Source organism: Dipodomys merriami, unplaced genomic scaffold, assembly GCF_024711535.1.
Source record: "Dipodomys merriami isolate MVZ:Mamm:240054 unplaced genomic scaffold, mDipMer1.0.p SCAF_57, whole genome shotgun sequence".
In the NCBI taxonomy this organism is placed as follows: domain Eukaryota; kingdom Metazoa; phylum Chordata; class Mammalia; order Rodentia; family Heteromyidae; genus Dipodomys; species Dipodomys merriami.
The window spans coordinates 8687420-8702698 of NW_027206146.1; the positions used below are offsets into that span (position 1 = coordinate 8687420).

At 58.5% G+C, this 15279-nt stretch overlaps 1 protein-coding gene across 9 annotated transcripts; it reads right to left on the bottom strand.

Annotated features, from left to right (window-relative positions):
- Positions 1-218: 218 nt before the first annotated feature.
- Clasrp (CLK4 associating serine/arginine rich protein) lies at positions 219-15198 on the bottom strand. Of its 9 annotated transcripts, none has more exons than XM_070001193.1 (21): positions 15111-15198; positions 14189-14325; positions 10168-10265; positions 9633-9734; positions 9439-9518; positions 8967-9051; positions 8036-8184; positions 7251-7347; positions 6739-6817; positions 6586-6659; positions 5874-5915; positions 4980-5189; positions 4576-4860; positions 4058-4309; positions 3831-3870; positions 3449-3509; positions 3259-3317; positions 3137-3185; positions 2408-2512; positions 499-523; positions 219-332 (listed from the first exon to the last, which is right to left on the bottom strand). In XM_070001193.1, exons 2-21 carry the CDS (start codon positions 14285-14287, stop codon positions 290-292), a joined length of 2034 nt encoding a protein of 677 aa, XP_069857294.1. In that variant the 5' UTR covers positions 14288-14325; positions 15111-15198; the 3' UTR covers positions 219-289. The 9 variants fall into 9 exon arrangements, with proteins under 9 accessions (XP_069857294.1, XP_069857297.1, XP_069857298.1 ...); XM_070001196.1 differs by having other exon boundaries at positions 14189-14439; positions 15111-15143; XM_070001197.1 differs by lacking the exon at positions 15111-15198 and adding an exon at positions 14908-15060.
- Between the last annotated feature and the right edge of the window lie 81 nt (positions 15199-15279).

Genomic DNA, 15279 nt, shown 5'->3' on the forward strand with positions numbered 1-15279 from the left:
AGCAAGACTGGCACAGAAAGCCGCGCGCCCAGTTCTTGGGGTGGGTGAGGCCAGGGCAGGGGCCGGGCGAGGGTGGGGAGCGGCCCGGACCTGTCCCCAGAGGCCCTGGGCAGCAGGTCTGCACCCTCGTTGAATCAGGCAGTAGATACGCGGGCCTGGCCACGAGGGCACCTGCTCTTGAGGCCCCCAACATGACAGGAGGCCCAGAAAGGCATTAAATACACTTTTATTTCACTAGAGAGCAACAGCAGCTCGGCCACCCGTGACCCCGCACGCTGGGCTCTTCTGCCTAGTGGCGGTAGTGCGGGCTGCGGGAGCGGGACCGGGAGCGCCTGCGGAGAGAAGGGCAGGCCTGTGAGGGTGCGCACGCCTCAGCATGCCCGGGCCACACTCCGGTGGCAGCAGAGAGGACCAGCCCTGCCAGCTGCAGGGGTGCAGGGTGAGGGAGGAGTGGGGCTGGGATGAAGTCGGGGTGGGGATGGGGACTGGGGTCCTCACCTCCGGGAAGAGCTGTATTCTCGACCTGCAAAGCAAAGGGGAAAGGAGGGTGGACAACAAGACCACTACACCAGGGTGGGGTCCCGAAGGCCAGGGTCCCCACAGAAATCCACCCGTGTGCTGTGGCACCCACACCCACGCCTGCACCACTCACACAACCCGCTCTGGGCCCCAAGCACTATTAAGGCAAGCTCCTTCGGACAAGGCCGGTGGTTTTGGTGACCCTACATGAGCAGGTCTTCTCCCACGGTTGCCCAGGCGAGTCCCAAACCCCTGGGTACAGACTATCTTTTTTTTTTTTGTTAGTCATGGGGCTTGAACTCTGGGCCTGGGCACTGTCCCTCAGCTCTTCAGCTCAAGGCCAGTGCTCTACCACTTGAGCCACAGCGCCACTTCTGGTTTTCTTTTTTTTTTTTTTTTTGGTCCAGTCGTGGGGCCTGAACTCTGGGCCTGGGCGCTGTCCCTCAGCTCTTCAGCTCAAGGCTAGTGCTCTACCACTTGAGCCACAGCGCCACTTCCGGCTTTTTTCTTTTTGCTTATGTGGTGCTGAGGAATCGAACCCAGGGCCTCGAGCATGCAAGGCAAGTGCTCTACCACTGAGCCACCTTCCCAGCCCCACTTCTGGTTTTCTGAGTGGTTTATTGGAGATTAAGGGTCTCACGGAGTTTCCTTCCCTGGCTGGCTTTGAACTGTGATCCTCAGATCTCAGCCTCCTGAGTAGCTAGATTACAGGCATGAGCCTTGAATCCCAGCCATTTCTTTTTTTGGGTAGTTTATTGGACGTAAGAATCTCATAGAAGGGGGGAGGGGGGAGGCTGGGAAGGGATGTGAAGGGTAAACCAAAGGAGGAGAGTGCAATGCTTGGTAAGAAATGTACGCATTATCCTGCCCATGTAATTGTAACCCCTCTGTACAGTATGTTCACAAATAAAATAAAATTAAAAAAAAAAAAAAAAAGAATCTCATAGACTTTCCTGCCCAGGTTGGCATCCAACTGTGATCCTCAGATCTCAGCCTTTTGAGCAGTTAGGATGGTAGGTGTGAGCCATCAGTGCCCAGATACACAGCTTAATTTTTACAAAAAAAATGTTTGGGCCGGGCCTGGTGGCTCACGCCTGTAATCCTAGCTACTCAGGAGGCTGAGATCTGAGGATCACGGTTCAAAGCCAGCCCGGGCAGGAGAGACCGTGAGACTCCTATCTCCAATAAAACCACCAGAAAACCGGAAGTGGCGCTGTAGCTCAAGTGGTAGAGCGCTCGCCTTGAGCTGAAGAGCTAAGGGACAACGCCCAGGCCCAGAGTTCAAGCCCCACGACCGACAAAAAAAAAAAAAAAAAAAAAATGTTTGGCAGTTTTTGGCTTGTTGGTTCAACTGGAGCTCTAGCACTTTTGAGCCCCATCTCCAGCCCAACTATTGGCTGGCGATTCCAGAGACAGTCTGATACTCTTTTCTGCTCAGGCTGGTCTCGGACCTGACACTCCTGCCTCAGCTTTAGTTTTTTTTTTTTTTTTTTTTTTGTCGGTCGTGGGGCTTGAACTCTGGGCCTGGGCGCTGTCCCTCAGCTCTTCAGCTCAAGGCGAGCGCACTACCATTTGAGCTACAGCGCCACTTCCGGTTTTCTGGTGGTTTATTGGAGATAGGAGTCTCACGGTCTCTCCTGCCCAGGCTGGCTTTGAACTGCGATCCTCAGATCTCAGCCTCCTGAGTAGCTAGGATTACAGGCGTGAGCCACCAGCGCCCGGCTGTAGTTTTCTTTTTTAACTGTATTTTTTTTTTTGTCTTTTCTTTTTTGGTACTGGGGATCGAACCCAGGACATTGCACTTGCTAGGCAAGCGCTTTGCCACTGAGCTACATCCCAGCCCTCAGCTTTAGTTTTCTGAACACCTTGTGGCTGGGGGGACACTCACTGTAGCGGGGCGAGGGTGAGCGGCTCTGGCGGCTGTACTGGCGTTCCCACTCTTCCCTCTCCTTCTCTCGACGCTCCCGTTCCCTGCGTGGGGAAAGGGGAGGCAACCAGGGGGCAGGGTGAGCACCTGTGGGCTTTGGGAAACATAAGGACCGTCCCCCCCATGGCTGGCACAGCCCCCCTCCCCAGCGGCTGGCACAGGGAGGGTGAGCTACTCCCTCCCATTCCCAAGCCTGGGAATGAGCAGGCCCGCAAACCAAGGCTCAGATAGGAAAAGGCCCAGTGGGGCAACCCCAACTGCTTGGCCGTTCCACACTCTGCCTCCGCTTGTTTGCTTTAGAGACAGGGTCTCAGTATGTAGCTGAGGCAGGCCTTGAAGTGCTTGTCCTGCCTCTGCCTGCAGAGTGCTGGGGTTATAGGCGTGCTCCACACTGCTCAAACCTTCTGCACTGTCTGAGGCTGGCACACAGCACAGCCACAGTGGCCCCAGAATGGGCATGCGCTAGGCAGTCGTGAGTTCAGGAAGCACACAGGGTGACAGGCAGCAGGCCTCCCCGCAGCCAGGGGCCACTCTGCACCCATGGGTGGGTCCTGTGGGGGGTAGGAGCGGCTTCCCCTGCCTCACAGCAGGCACACGGGGGCTGTCCCCAGGTGAGGTGAGAATCGGGGGGGTCACGGGGAGGAGGCTGCCAAGGGGTCAGGGAGAGAGCAGGGCCGGGGAGGGAGCCTTACTTCATGCGGATCTTGCGGGCCATGGCGCGCAGCTCGTCCTCCCGTTCCTGCAGCAGAGACTGGTCAGGCCAGGCCAGGCCAGGGCGCAGCCACGCCCCTCCTGTCCCCCCCGGGGCTAACCTGGCGCTCGTGCTCCTGCTGAATCATCTTCTCCTGGGCCGCCTTCTTATCCGCCTTGACTGTAGAGGACATGGAGGACACGGGCTGAGGGGCCTCCAGGGCTCTGCTGGCCCTCTACCCTGGACACGGCCCTGTCCCTGGGGCACTGCCCGGCGGGCTCGGGACTCCCCAGGGCCAGGGTGGGACCTACACTGCCGGTTTAGTGCCTTCTGCATCCTCAGCTTCAGTTTCTCCTGCGGCGTCAGCTTGGGCTGGCGGGGAGGGAAAGAGGCAGAGAGGGGTGAGTCCTAGAGCCCCCCAAAAGCCACCTCACCAAGAGCCTGGGACTTTGGGGAAGCGGGGGAGGGGCAGATGGGACCACGGCCACAAGGCTCCGGGAGGCTCTGGGACAGCTGCGGCCGGTGTACAGAAGTGGGGAGGGGACACGGGGGAAGGGCAAGCCTCCGTCTCCTCCCTTCCCCATCCCAGGGCGGCTCTCCCAGCTCCCCGGGCCCCCCCACAGGCCCATCGGGCCCAGCTCAGGCACTGCTGCTGGCGGGACTTAGACGGGCGAGTTCCAAATTCTTACTGACTTTGGCAGCTCCTGTCTCTTTACCAGCGGCAGGTTCAGTCCTGGGTGGAGAAAAAAACACGTGCCACCTGACCCACGGCTGCAACTGGCCTTCCGCCACCAAGGCACTCCAGGACCTCTGTGTCCCCACGAGCCCCAGCCTGGCCAGTGGGGAACCCCGGTCCCTCAGAAACCCGCAGTGGGGGCGGGGTGGGGCCCTTCACTGAGGCTGGTGTCCTCTCTACTCACTTTTTCAGCTTCTCGCCCACAGCGGGGGACGCTGCTGGCCGGGTCAGCTTCTCCCTCGGGGGCGACGGCGAGTGGCTGCGGCTGCGGCTGGGGCTGCGGCTGTGGGGCTGGCTGGGGCTGTGGCTGGGGCTGCGGGTCAGGCTGCGGCTGCGGGATGGGCTGAGGGACCAGCTGCTGCGGCTGCGGCTGCTGCTGTGGTGCCGGGGGCCCCGGGCCCCCCGCCGGTAGTGGTCTCCAGAGCGGGAGCGACTCCTGGGTGGCACGGTAGAAGTAGGGTGAGGACAGTGCAGGGCCCAGGGCCCAGGCGGCCCAGGCGTGGTCCGTGCTTAGGCAGGGCAGGGAAGCGCCATGCAACTCTGCCCTGCAGGGTCAGCAGGCCAGTGCTGTCCCCGGGGCCCATGTTGGCCCTGGAGGCGGGGATGGTGGGAATCTGCCGGGGCCTCTCCCTCACCTCCCTCCCAGCACATCCTGGGCCCTACTGGACGCGGGACCCCACGGTACCGGGCTGGGCTGCCCACCTGCTTCTGCGGCGGGGCGCGTAGCCGCCGCGCCGGGCGGGTGAGCGGGAGTAGCGGTGTCCGTCTCGGGAGCCCCCACCGGAGTGGCGCCGGCCGCGGCTGCGGGAGCGGGAGTAGCGCCGGGAACGCGATCGGGAGCGGGACCAGGAGCGAGAGCGGGAGTGCGCGTGGCGGCTGGTGCGGTAGTGGGCCCCACCGCGGCGGGAGCGGGAGCTGGAGCGGGAGCTGGAGCGGGAGCTGGAGGTCCTCGAGGCTGAGGACGAGGAGGAGGAGGAGGAGCGGCGGCTGCGGGGCACGGAGGGGAGGGCACGGAGGGGAGGCCGTCAGCCGCTGCCCGCGCCCCCCGCCGCCCGCGCCCCCTCCCCGGGCGGCCGGCCTAGGGATGGCGGGCGCGAGTTACCGACCGGGCGCCCGGATTGCGTCCCGGCGCGCCGGGCTGGGGGGTCGCGGGGGGCTTCCCGGGGACGGCCCCAGATGCGGCAGCTGCGGCGGCTGCAGCGGCCGCCTCCTCGTCACTGCCCCCGAAGCTGGTGATGAAGGTGATCTTCTCCTCCCGCCCCGGGCTAGGGGAGCGCGACCGCGAGCGGGACTCAGAGCTGGATTCCGAGGGCGACCTGCGGGAGGTGGCGGTCAGCGAGGGCCACGCACGGCCGCATGGCCGCTCAGGGGAGCCGGGGAGCCCACCACCCGGGAGTGGCTGGAGTGCCAGGGAGCCGGTAGAGGGCAGATGGTGGGGGGGGAAGGTGCCGAATGCCTGGTCATCACCCCTCCACAGCAAGCTGAACCCCAGTTCACCAGAAGCGGTGTGGGGAGGGGTGTGATCGAGCCTGAACCACCCCAAGTTCCTAGGACCTGGGGGCACGGGGCGCCCTCCCCCTGGTGCACCCAGGACATGAGCTTCTCACGAACTAAAAATTCTATTTTATTTATTTATTTATTTTTGGGTCCGGTTGTGGGGCCTGAACTCTAGGCCTGGGCGCTGTCCCTCAGCTCTTCAGCTCAAGGCTAGCACTCTACCACTTGAGCCACAGCGCCACTTCCGGCTTTTCTCCTTTTGCATATGTGGTGCTGAGGAATCGAACCCAGGGCCTCAGGCATGCAAGGCAAGCGCTCTACCACTGAGCACCTTCCCAGCCCATGAACTAAAAATTCTAAAGTTTCTAAGTGACCCTTACTGCCACACTTGCCCAATGACACAAAAAGGTGCATTATAGTTAAGTTGACATAAGAAAACACTAAGCACCTGCAAGCCCACAGACCCTCCCTTGTGCTACTTGTGTAGTGGGGTACCCACTCACCGTTTATAGGGGTCGTAGGTGGGGCTGTCTCGGCGGGCGTAGCTAGAGAGAAAGCACAGGGGACAGGTGAGGGCGCACAGCTGTTCCTCTGTTGCCTATCAGACCCTCTCTGACCCTCATCTACCCCACACCTGCCCGCCCAGCTCACTGAGGCCCACACAGGATCGCGCTGTGTGGGCCAAGTGCTTTCTAGTGGCTCTTTCCCCCCACCCCCCCTCACTCTGATGAGAGCCAGGCCTGAAGAGACAAATTCACTCCCTAGTCCGCTGAATGAAGGAGCAATTATCCAAACCCAGAGCACATGGTGTGGCTTGGGCCTGGGCTTTGCCATACCCAACCTGAGCCCCAAGCCCACAGCATAAACCTCCTCTACCACAGGTGGCAAAAAAAAAAAAAAAAAAAAAAAAGATGCATGGGTTTGCCCTGGACCACGGGCCTATGAGACTCTATCCAAACCCAGGTTGCTCTGCCCAGATCCCCACTGATACCTGGAGGGGGAGGAGGGAGAGCAGGGAAACTGGCTCAGTCCCCTTCCTGCAGGGGACAGTGCCCAATCTGAGAGTCACCTCAGGGAGTGTTCCCCGTAAGCCATCACCTTGGGCCACTTAATGGGTGAAAGCGCGTGTATAAAGCAGCCTTCATAGTGCCTTCCTGGCCCCATGCCCACTCTCCCAAGCCTCAGTGACACGGGAGGCCCTGGGGAGAGGCCTACCTGGGCGGGCTGATCTTACGCCCCCTCAGCCGCTTCTCCCGGAACTCTCTCCGCTGGCGCCGGGAGCGACGGCCCTGGGCAGGGAGGCCAAGCCCATTAGGAGTGTGCCCTCCATGAGCCCCACCTCTGCCCATCACCTTCTCCAGACCTCACCGAATACATGGCTTTTTCCTCCTCCAGGGCCTTGGCGTGCTTGATGGCCTCCGCCTCCTCCTTGTCTTTCCGAAGCATCCTGCAGAGGGGAGGAAATCAATCACTGGAGATGGGACCCATACATATTTCATGCAACTTTCAGACACCTTATGTGTACAAGTTTTAGTTTAGGTGTTAAGAATTCAGAACTAGCTGGGGGGGGGGGGGGAATGTATGGCTCACACCTGTAATCCTAGCTATTCTGGAGGCTGAGATCCAAAGGATCACAGTTTGAAGCCAGCCCTGGCAGAAAAGTCCACAAGACTCAATCTCCAAAAGAACTTGGGCCTAAGAAAGGATCTGGTGCTGGAGCCCTCCACTAGAGGGTGCTGGAGCACTGGGAGTCCATTTGCCCTAGGTCACACTGAACAGGGCTGGCTGAGTAATTCTATGTAATATCGTCTTTAGCAGGGTCACAGATATTCATGGCACAGCAGTAAGTTGGCATTGGTAGTAGCAGGGTTAGATCTCACCTGACGAAGTCGCCATCGGCCATGCCGTAGGTGGTGGCTTGTTTGTTGAGATCCGCTACCTGTTCCTGGTTCAGCTCATCCACGTCCACCTCCACGTCTGCACCAACAGAAAAGCTGTCAGGGGCCAAGGCCATGGGGAGGAGGGACAGGGCAGTGCCCAGAAGCGGGATAGACAGCTTCCAGCCCAAGCAGTGTTCAAGGAGGGTCTGGGGCAGCTCTGGCTCGGCTCTGGGTAGCAACACAGTGGGTGTGCTGTGTGGTGGGGAGGGGAAGGGAAGATGGGGTGGACAGTTGGTGGATGGAGGAGGACCATGAACATGTGGGTGGGAAGGACAGATGGAAGTACAGGGCTCTGCCTTAGTGGGCACAAACAGATGCGTTGGGTGGGGTGCACGCCAGGATGAGGATGGAGACGGGAGGCGTCTACATAATGGGCGCAGGGTGGGAGGGGAACAAGGTACTCCCGGGATGGGCCGACAGATGTGTAAGGGACAGGGGCCCTGAAAAAGGGACTTGTTTCCCAGGGGATAGAGAAAAGCAGGAAGGAGAGGCAGAAGTGACACCCGCGTGGGACCCAGAATCAGACAAGTGGCCTGGAAATGGGGGGAGGGCGGAAAGGGAAAAAGGGGGTGTGGCAGGGAGGAGGCAGGAGGCCAAGGCCTGGGCGGTGGGACAGGGGGAGGAACCGGGCTCCTCAGTGTGGGGTGCCCCACAGAGGGTGAGGGTCGAGACACAAGAACGATGCCCAGGGACTGTGGGTGGGAAGGGCAGAGAGGGGACCCCACCGATGTCGGGGATGACCTCATCTTCATCCGAGTTGCTCTCCTCCTCAGCCGGGGACTCCTCCTCCTCCGGCTTCTCAGCCACCTTCTCCACCTCAGCCACCGTGCTGTCCTCGTACGTGTAGCCGATGGAAGCCTTCTTCTCTGCCAGCCTAGGATGGGAGCGGGCCGGCTGGGGTGGGTGCGCCCGCAGAAGGGAGGGAAGGGACCCTCCAGCCCACCCACCAGCTCTGCTCTGCGCTGTCCTGGGCTCCCCGCCCCGCCCACACTGGTCACTGCTGCCAGGATGCAGTCTGTCTGCTTGAGCACCAGTCCCACGAACACAGAGTCCCAAGTTACACTGGGCAAAAATGTGGCCTAGCTCTGCTCCCAGGAGCTTTGGGGGGCCTTTGCTGAATTCATTTGTCAGCCGGTGCCGCGCCGCCTCTGGGAGTATGACCTAGTGCCCAGCAGAGCCGACAGGAAGGAGTGCACAAAGCTGACACCCAGGTCACCACGGCCACCCCTGGGGGACCCAGCTTTCTAGAGTGCCCTGGCCACCACGTACACAGGCCCTGACACAGGTCAGCTCCCCAAGAGCCTCCTACAGACTCAGACCACTCCACCCTAGCTGCTCAGCTCCGGGCCAGGGCCTCCGCTTCACAGTTCCCATCCCCAGAGGGCCTGCCTGCCTCCTCCCCCCCCCCCCCCCAGGCTGCCACAGCCGGCCTCCAACCCATTTTTTTTTTTTTTTTGGTCAGTCCTGGGGCTTGAACTCAGGGCCTGGGTGTTGTCCTTGAACTGCTTTTGCTCAAGGCTAGCATTCTACCACTTGAGCCACAGCACCACTTCCAGCCTTTTCCTTTTACGTGGTACAGAGGAATCAAACCCAGGGCTTCCTGCATGCTAGGCAAGCACTCTACCACTATGCCACATTTCCAACCAGCCAACTCACTTCTTCTTCTCATCCTCGCTTGGCCTCTGCAGGCCACCATATAGTTCATCAATGTAGATCTGGTACAGGCACTGCTCCTCCGAGACTATGGCAAGGGGGGACAAGGGGCGAGGGGGTGAGGGTTATTAGGACACAGGGAATTTAGAGACAGGAATATGGTGGAGTTGAGGGGTTGGGGTGGACTCACCACTTCCTGACCATCACCCCTCTGCTGGGGCACAAGTAACTACAGCATAGCCTCAGCTCCATCACTCACTTGCCCCGCGACCCTGAGTTCAGTGATTAAGCCCCATGCCTCAGTTTCCTTTTCTGTAAGATGGGATCTCTGGCACAGTGAATGCCTGGGGTGTGGGCACTGCCACAGGACAACAGTGCTAAAGAGCTCCTGCTTGCCTAGGTCTTTAGGTCCCTGGGGTCCCCCTCCCCTGCTGGTGAGGCCTCGTAGTCTCGGGGGGCCCCCACTCCCACTCACTGCCCGCGAAGTCGTTCTGCACCAGGCCTCGGTAGCGCTCGTAGTTGCACTTCCGCTCATCCGACTCCTGCTCTGGGGAGCTTGGAGAATCAGAGATCTCCAGGTCAGAGGCAGCAGGCAGAGGGCAGGGGGGGCTGCCGGGACTTGGGGCTAGGAGGGGACAGGCCGAGTGGGCCTCTGGGGAGGCCCCTTACATGGTGGTGAGCAGTGGGGGGGTGTAATCGGGGATGTGGTCCAGGTGGGCACGGACATCGAAGCGGTCAATCATGTTGTTGGTGTCACCCTGCCAGGGCATCCTGAAACGGAGGGGGCGGCAGAGGCTTGGAGGGTGCTCTGCACACACATCACCTGTTGTTCTCCGTGGCTGGGAGCCCGGCCTATGGCCATGATTCCCTCACTGGCTTCAGACACCCACCTAGGCCCGGCTCGCAGACCCTCCTACAGCTGGGCCTAGAGCATGCCACCCGTACTGCCTCAGGAGAAAGGAGCCCATTTCTCCAGTATCAATAATGGCAGGGCACTTAAACCAGGTAGGAAGAGCTCGTCTCCTGTGCCTCAGCCCTGCCCCGCCCCTCTAAGTCGGCCTGCCTACTCCACACTCTGTGACTGTCACCTTCCCCTGTGCCTTTTCCTGCCAGTGTCCAAAGGTCTGGCCAACCCCAATTCCTCTGCTGCACCCCTCACCCCCTGCTGTAGACGCTGCCTCCCTGCCCCACCCCACCATCTTACATGTTCACAGGGCTCTCAGCAGCCAGGGCCACAGCAGAATCCAGGTGCACTTTGCAGGCTCGGCCATGCACCTGCAGGAACTGAGCTGGGTCCTTCTTCTGTGGGTTGAACAGGACGGAGGTCACCATTCAGCTGAGCTCCAAGTCCTCCAGGCCCCACAAGCAGGCCCAACATCCAGCTAACCTGTGTGGCACAGGCTCTACCTCACAGGTGATTTAACCCGTGTGCAGCCAGGATGGCTCAACTAGCCCAACACAAGGACCACTTCTTCCCTGGAGATGGCCAATGGCTCTGAGCTCTGCCACCACCATGTTTTTTGTTTTTTGTTTTGCTAGTCCTGGGGCTTGAATTCAGGGCCTAAGCACTGTCCCTGAGCTTCTTTTGCTCAAGGTTAGCGCTCTACCACTTGAGCCACAGTGCCACTTCCCGCTTTTTCTGTGTATGTGGTACTGAGGAATGGAACCCAGGGCTTCATGCATGCTAGGCAAGCACTCTACCACTGAGCCACATTCCCAGCCTCTGCCACCATCTTCTGCCTAAAATATCACCCCCAATCCTCACTCACTCAACTCACTTGACTCACTCACTCCATCCATCCATCCATCCATCCATCCCTCCATCCATCCATCCATCCATCCAGAGCAAGTATAGCACTGGAACTGGAGCACCCTCCAAGTCAGCAAGCCCGTGTACTCACAAGGGAAAGAGAGCCAATGCCACTGTCACCAGGAAAATGCCAGGCACAGCTATAAGGGACCAACTCTCACCTACTACACTGGCAAAAATTGAAAGGACAAAACTGGGCACTAGTTGGGTGCTGGTGGCTCACGCCTGTCACCCTAGCTACTCAGGAAGCTGAGATCTGAGGATCACGGTTCAAAGCCACCCAGGCAGGAAAGTCCGTGAGACTCTTATCTCCAATGAACCACAAGAAAACCGGAAGTGGCACTGTGGCTCAAGTGGCAGAGTGCTAGCCTTGAGCTGAGAGAGCTGAGGGACAACACCCAGGCCCAAAGGTCAAGCCCCACGACCAATAACAACAACAGAAAGTTGGCTGGCATTTGTTTAATTTTGTTGTCTGTACTGAGCACCAGTGGCTCAGCCTTGTAATCCTAGCTACTGAGGAGACTGAGATCTAAAGGTTTCAGAAGAGGACCACCACATTCACCCAAAAGTTCTAAAATAAGGGTCTGGGAATGTGGCCTAGTGGTAGAGTGATTGCCTAGCATGGGTTCCAGTCCTCAGTACCACATACACAGAAGAAAAAAAAAAGCCAGAAATGGTGCTGTGATTCAAGTGGTAGAGTGCTAGCCTTGAGCAAAAGCAGCTCAGGGACAATGCCCAGGCCCCGAGTTCAAGCCCCAGAACTGACACACACACACAAAAAAGAAACAAAAGTTCTAAAATAATTGTGACGATGGTGCGCAGCCTACACAGAAACTGCAGTACACTCCTCCTTCACACTTGTGTTTCCCTAATCATTCTACTCGTGCTACTAGGGTCTGAACTCAAGACCTCATGCTACCAAACAGGCACAGGACCATGCAAATGCTCACTTTAAACGAGTGGACTGTGTGGGGTGGGAAGTGTATCTCAGGGCCAGGCCCTGGCTGGAGTCACATCAGAGGAAGCCACAAGAGCCATGGAAGGACTCTGAGCCACCCATCAAGTCAAGCACCAGTTCCCAGTGACAAAGACACAGCCCCATCCCTGCCAGCATGGGCCAGTGGAGGAGACTGGTTCCTTTTTGTCAGTCATGGGGCTTGAACTCTGGGTCTAGGCATTGTCCCTGAGCTTTTCTGCTCAAGGCTAGCACTCTACCACTTTGAGCAAAAACTCCAGTTCTGGTTTTCTGGTGGTTGATTAGAGGTAAGAGTCTCACAGATTTTCCTTCCCCACACTGGCATCAAACAGCAATCCTCAGATCTTCCTTAGCCTCCTGAGTAGTTAGGATTATAGGAGTGAGCCACTGACACCTGGCAACTATTTCTTCTTTTCTTTTTTTTTTTGGGTCCGGTCATGGGGCCTGAACTCTGGGCCTGGGCGCTGTCCCTCAGCTCTTCAGCTCAAGGCTAGCGCTCTACCACTTGAGTCACAGCACCACTTTTGGCTTTTTTCTTTTTTGCTTATGTAGTGCTGAGGAATCGAACCCAGGGCCTCATGCATGCAAGGCAAGCGCTCTACCACTGAGCCACATTCCCAGCCCAACGATTTCTTTATCTAACCAATGCACAGGAGCAGTGACAGACTTGGGTCAGCTAATGACCGAGGGTAGGGAACATCCACAGGCACCAAGGCCCAGGCAGGAACAGAGAGAATGGCTGTTCATAGATGTCACACTCGCCCAGCCCGTCCATGTCCACTGGGTCCAGCACTATAGCCTCCCCACTCAGCCTCAGAGCAAGATGACAGCCACCACGTGGCTGCCAGCTCCCACGGCTTGGCACAGCACATCTGAATGCCCATCTCGTTCCCAGCCAGGGACACTGGCTGCTTGTTCGGGCCCTGCCACAATGCACCCATAGACTCTCGTGAAGCCCTTCCCGTCCTGTCACCAGCGAGGTGCTGGCACCACCACCGCCCTAAGGAGAAGCAAGCTCAGGAGGCTCCCTGCTACTAAGGAGGAGGGAATTCTGGGGCTTCCCAGGGTCCCAAATGCAGTCTTCTTTCCTCTTGGTCCCCTCCATTCACATTCACACACACACACACACATACACATGGCCTGGAGCTGCACACAATTAAGTGGTAGTGAGGGCAGTAACAAGATCTAACATCACATGGTAATTTCAGGCACAGGCACTCTACTATGTGCCTAACCAACTCTCTACCAAGCCTTCCAAGAGCTGGTCTCACCCTCTCCAACTGGCCACAAGTCACTTGTGGGCTCACTGCTGGGTTGGCACTTAGCTTGGGCAATTCCCCATCTCCTGAGCCATGCCCATACACAAGGCCATTTTGGGCTGGTATTGCAAGCACCAGGGAGTAAGACGGTGTGAGGGGATTACAAGGGCCTCATGCATAAACCCAGGCATGGGGTGTGCTCTTTTCTCCAAAATCACAAAGCACCAGTGAGGAAAGTGGCCTGGTCAGATGACACTCAAACAATCCTGCTGCTGTATGCCAAGCCTCAGGAGTGGCCATGCTCTTCTGAGCACTAGGCACCCAGCAGCGGGCAACAGAGTGTTCTAGGAGCAGTGAGTCTTACATGTGCACTGCACAGGGTTACAAGTCTTTCCTTTCTTCCACTTAACTCCAGACCTGCTCTCTGGGGCCTTGCAAACACAGAGGAACCAGCAACCAATGGAGTCCCCCTCACGCTCTTATCTGACAACGGCCTCCACACAAAGAATGACCACTGTTCCAAGGAAAGAGTGCCTGGTATAAACCCAACTACCCAATTGCTTTTTTTTTTCCTTTTTCTTCTTCCTTTCTATGTGTGTGTGCGCGCATACATGTGTGCCAGTCCTAGGACTTGAACTCTAGGCCCGGGCATTGTCCTTGAGCTTTTTTACAACCTCAAAGTTAGCACTGTACCACTTGAGCCACAACTCGACTTCTGGCTTTTGCATGGTTGACTGGAGATTGTAAGTCTCGAGGAATTTCCTGCTCCTTGCTGACTTCCCACTGTGATCCTCACTCGAATCTCAACTTCTTGAGTAGCTAGGATTACAAGTGTGAGCCACTTGGTGCCCAGCTCAATTTTTTTTTTCATTTTTATTTTGCAATACTGGGGATAGACCCAGAGCCTTGAACTTGCTCGGCAAATGTTCTACTCTTTGAGCCGTTTCCCTGGCTTTTCCCTTTTGCTTTTCCCTTTTGTTTTGCAGATAGGGATTTGGACTTAACTTGGTTTGGGCTGGCCTGAACCTATGGTCTCAAGATCCTCACCTTCACCTCCCTAATAGGGATTATAGATTTGTGCCACCCCATGCGGCCTCCAAACCCCAATCCTATCCTGATGACTGCTTTCTGAAGGGCAGCCCACCCTCCCCCAACCCAGACAAAAAGCTTGGTCACTCACAATTTTCTCATAGTACTCCCTACGCCGCTCGGCCCTCTTCTTGTAGTCCACCATCATACCGCGAAGCTTGCGCTCATGCTTCCGAGCTTCGTGCCACATGGTGGTGGTGGTGGTGAAGCCAAGCGTGGCGCCCCAACCTGAGGGATGAGGGGAGCGGCAGTGTCCGATGGGCAGCAAAAACCAAAAGGGTGGGCCTGGGTCAATTAACCAGCCTGGTGACTGAGCCTCTCGGTTGAGGGAAGAAGGAAGTCCTTTGCAGAAGCAAGGAATACAATTCATGGGTAACCCAGACCACTAACTGTACTCTTCACGGGAAGCCAGGGCATTCTGGGGTGCGCACATGCCTCAGATTGCAGGCGCTGGAGTCCCAATCAATCCCTTCTGGGTAGGGAGGAGGAGGCACACCCAAGGGCAGCTCGGGCCGAAACTCGCCCAAAGGGAAAAACGGAAAAGGCTTCCCCCACCCGAGTGATCCTCCAGGGAGGATCCCAGGCGAGCCTCCTGGGACCCCCCGAGGCCATATAGAGGCGGGGTCGAGGGCAGGTGAAGGGCGTGGATAGAAGCGGGGGGGGGGGTCTTGGGGCGCACTTGAAGTCTACATGGATGGCCCCGAAGCAAGGAGAGTATCCAGGGAACAGTGGGGTACCGCGCGGAGGCGGAGCGGAGTGCGTCCCGGGGGGCAGGGGGAGAAGCTGAGGGTCTGGACAGGGCTGGAGCACCTGGTCAGGGCCGAGGCCGACGGCGCGAACCGGGCCCTCAGCGGCGCGGCCCGAGGCCTGTCGGGAACGAAGGGGGGTGCAGGCGAGGCCGGCTTCGGGACCAGGGCCCCGCGGACAGCACCGCGGGAGAACCCGCGACGAGAGCCAAGAGGCTCTGACGCAGCCCAACAAACGGGAGGTCCGGGCCCGACGCCTGCACTCACCGGCTGGCTGGTCGCCGCCGCCTCCTACTGCTGCGCTCGCTCCCCCGCGCTCACGCGCGCGCGCGCGCTCGCTCTCTCAGCCCACACCGGAAGCGGAAGTTGGAGGCCGCGCGAAAAGGGAGGGGGGGAGGGACGGCAAGGCCGGAGCTTCCGACGGCGTGAGGGCGTG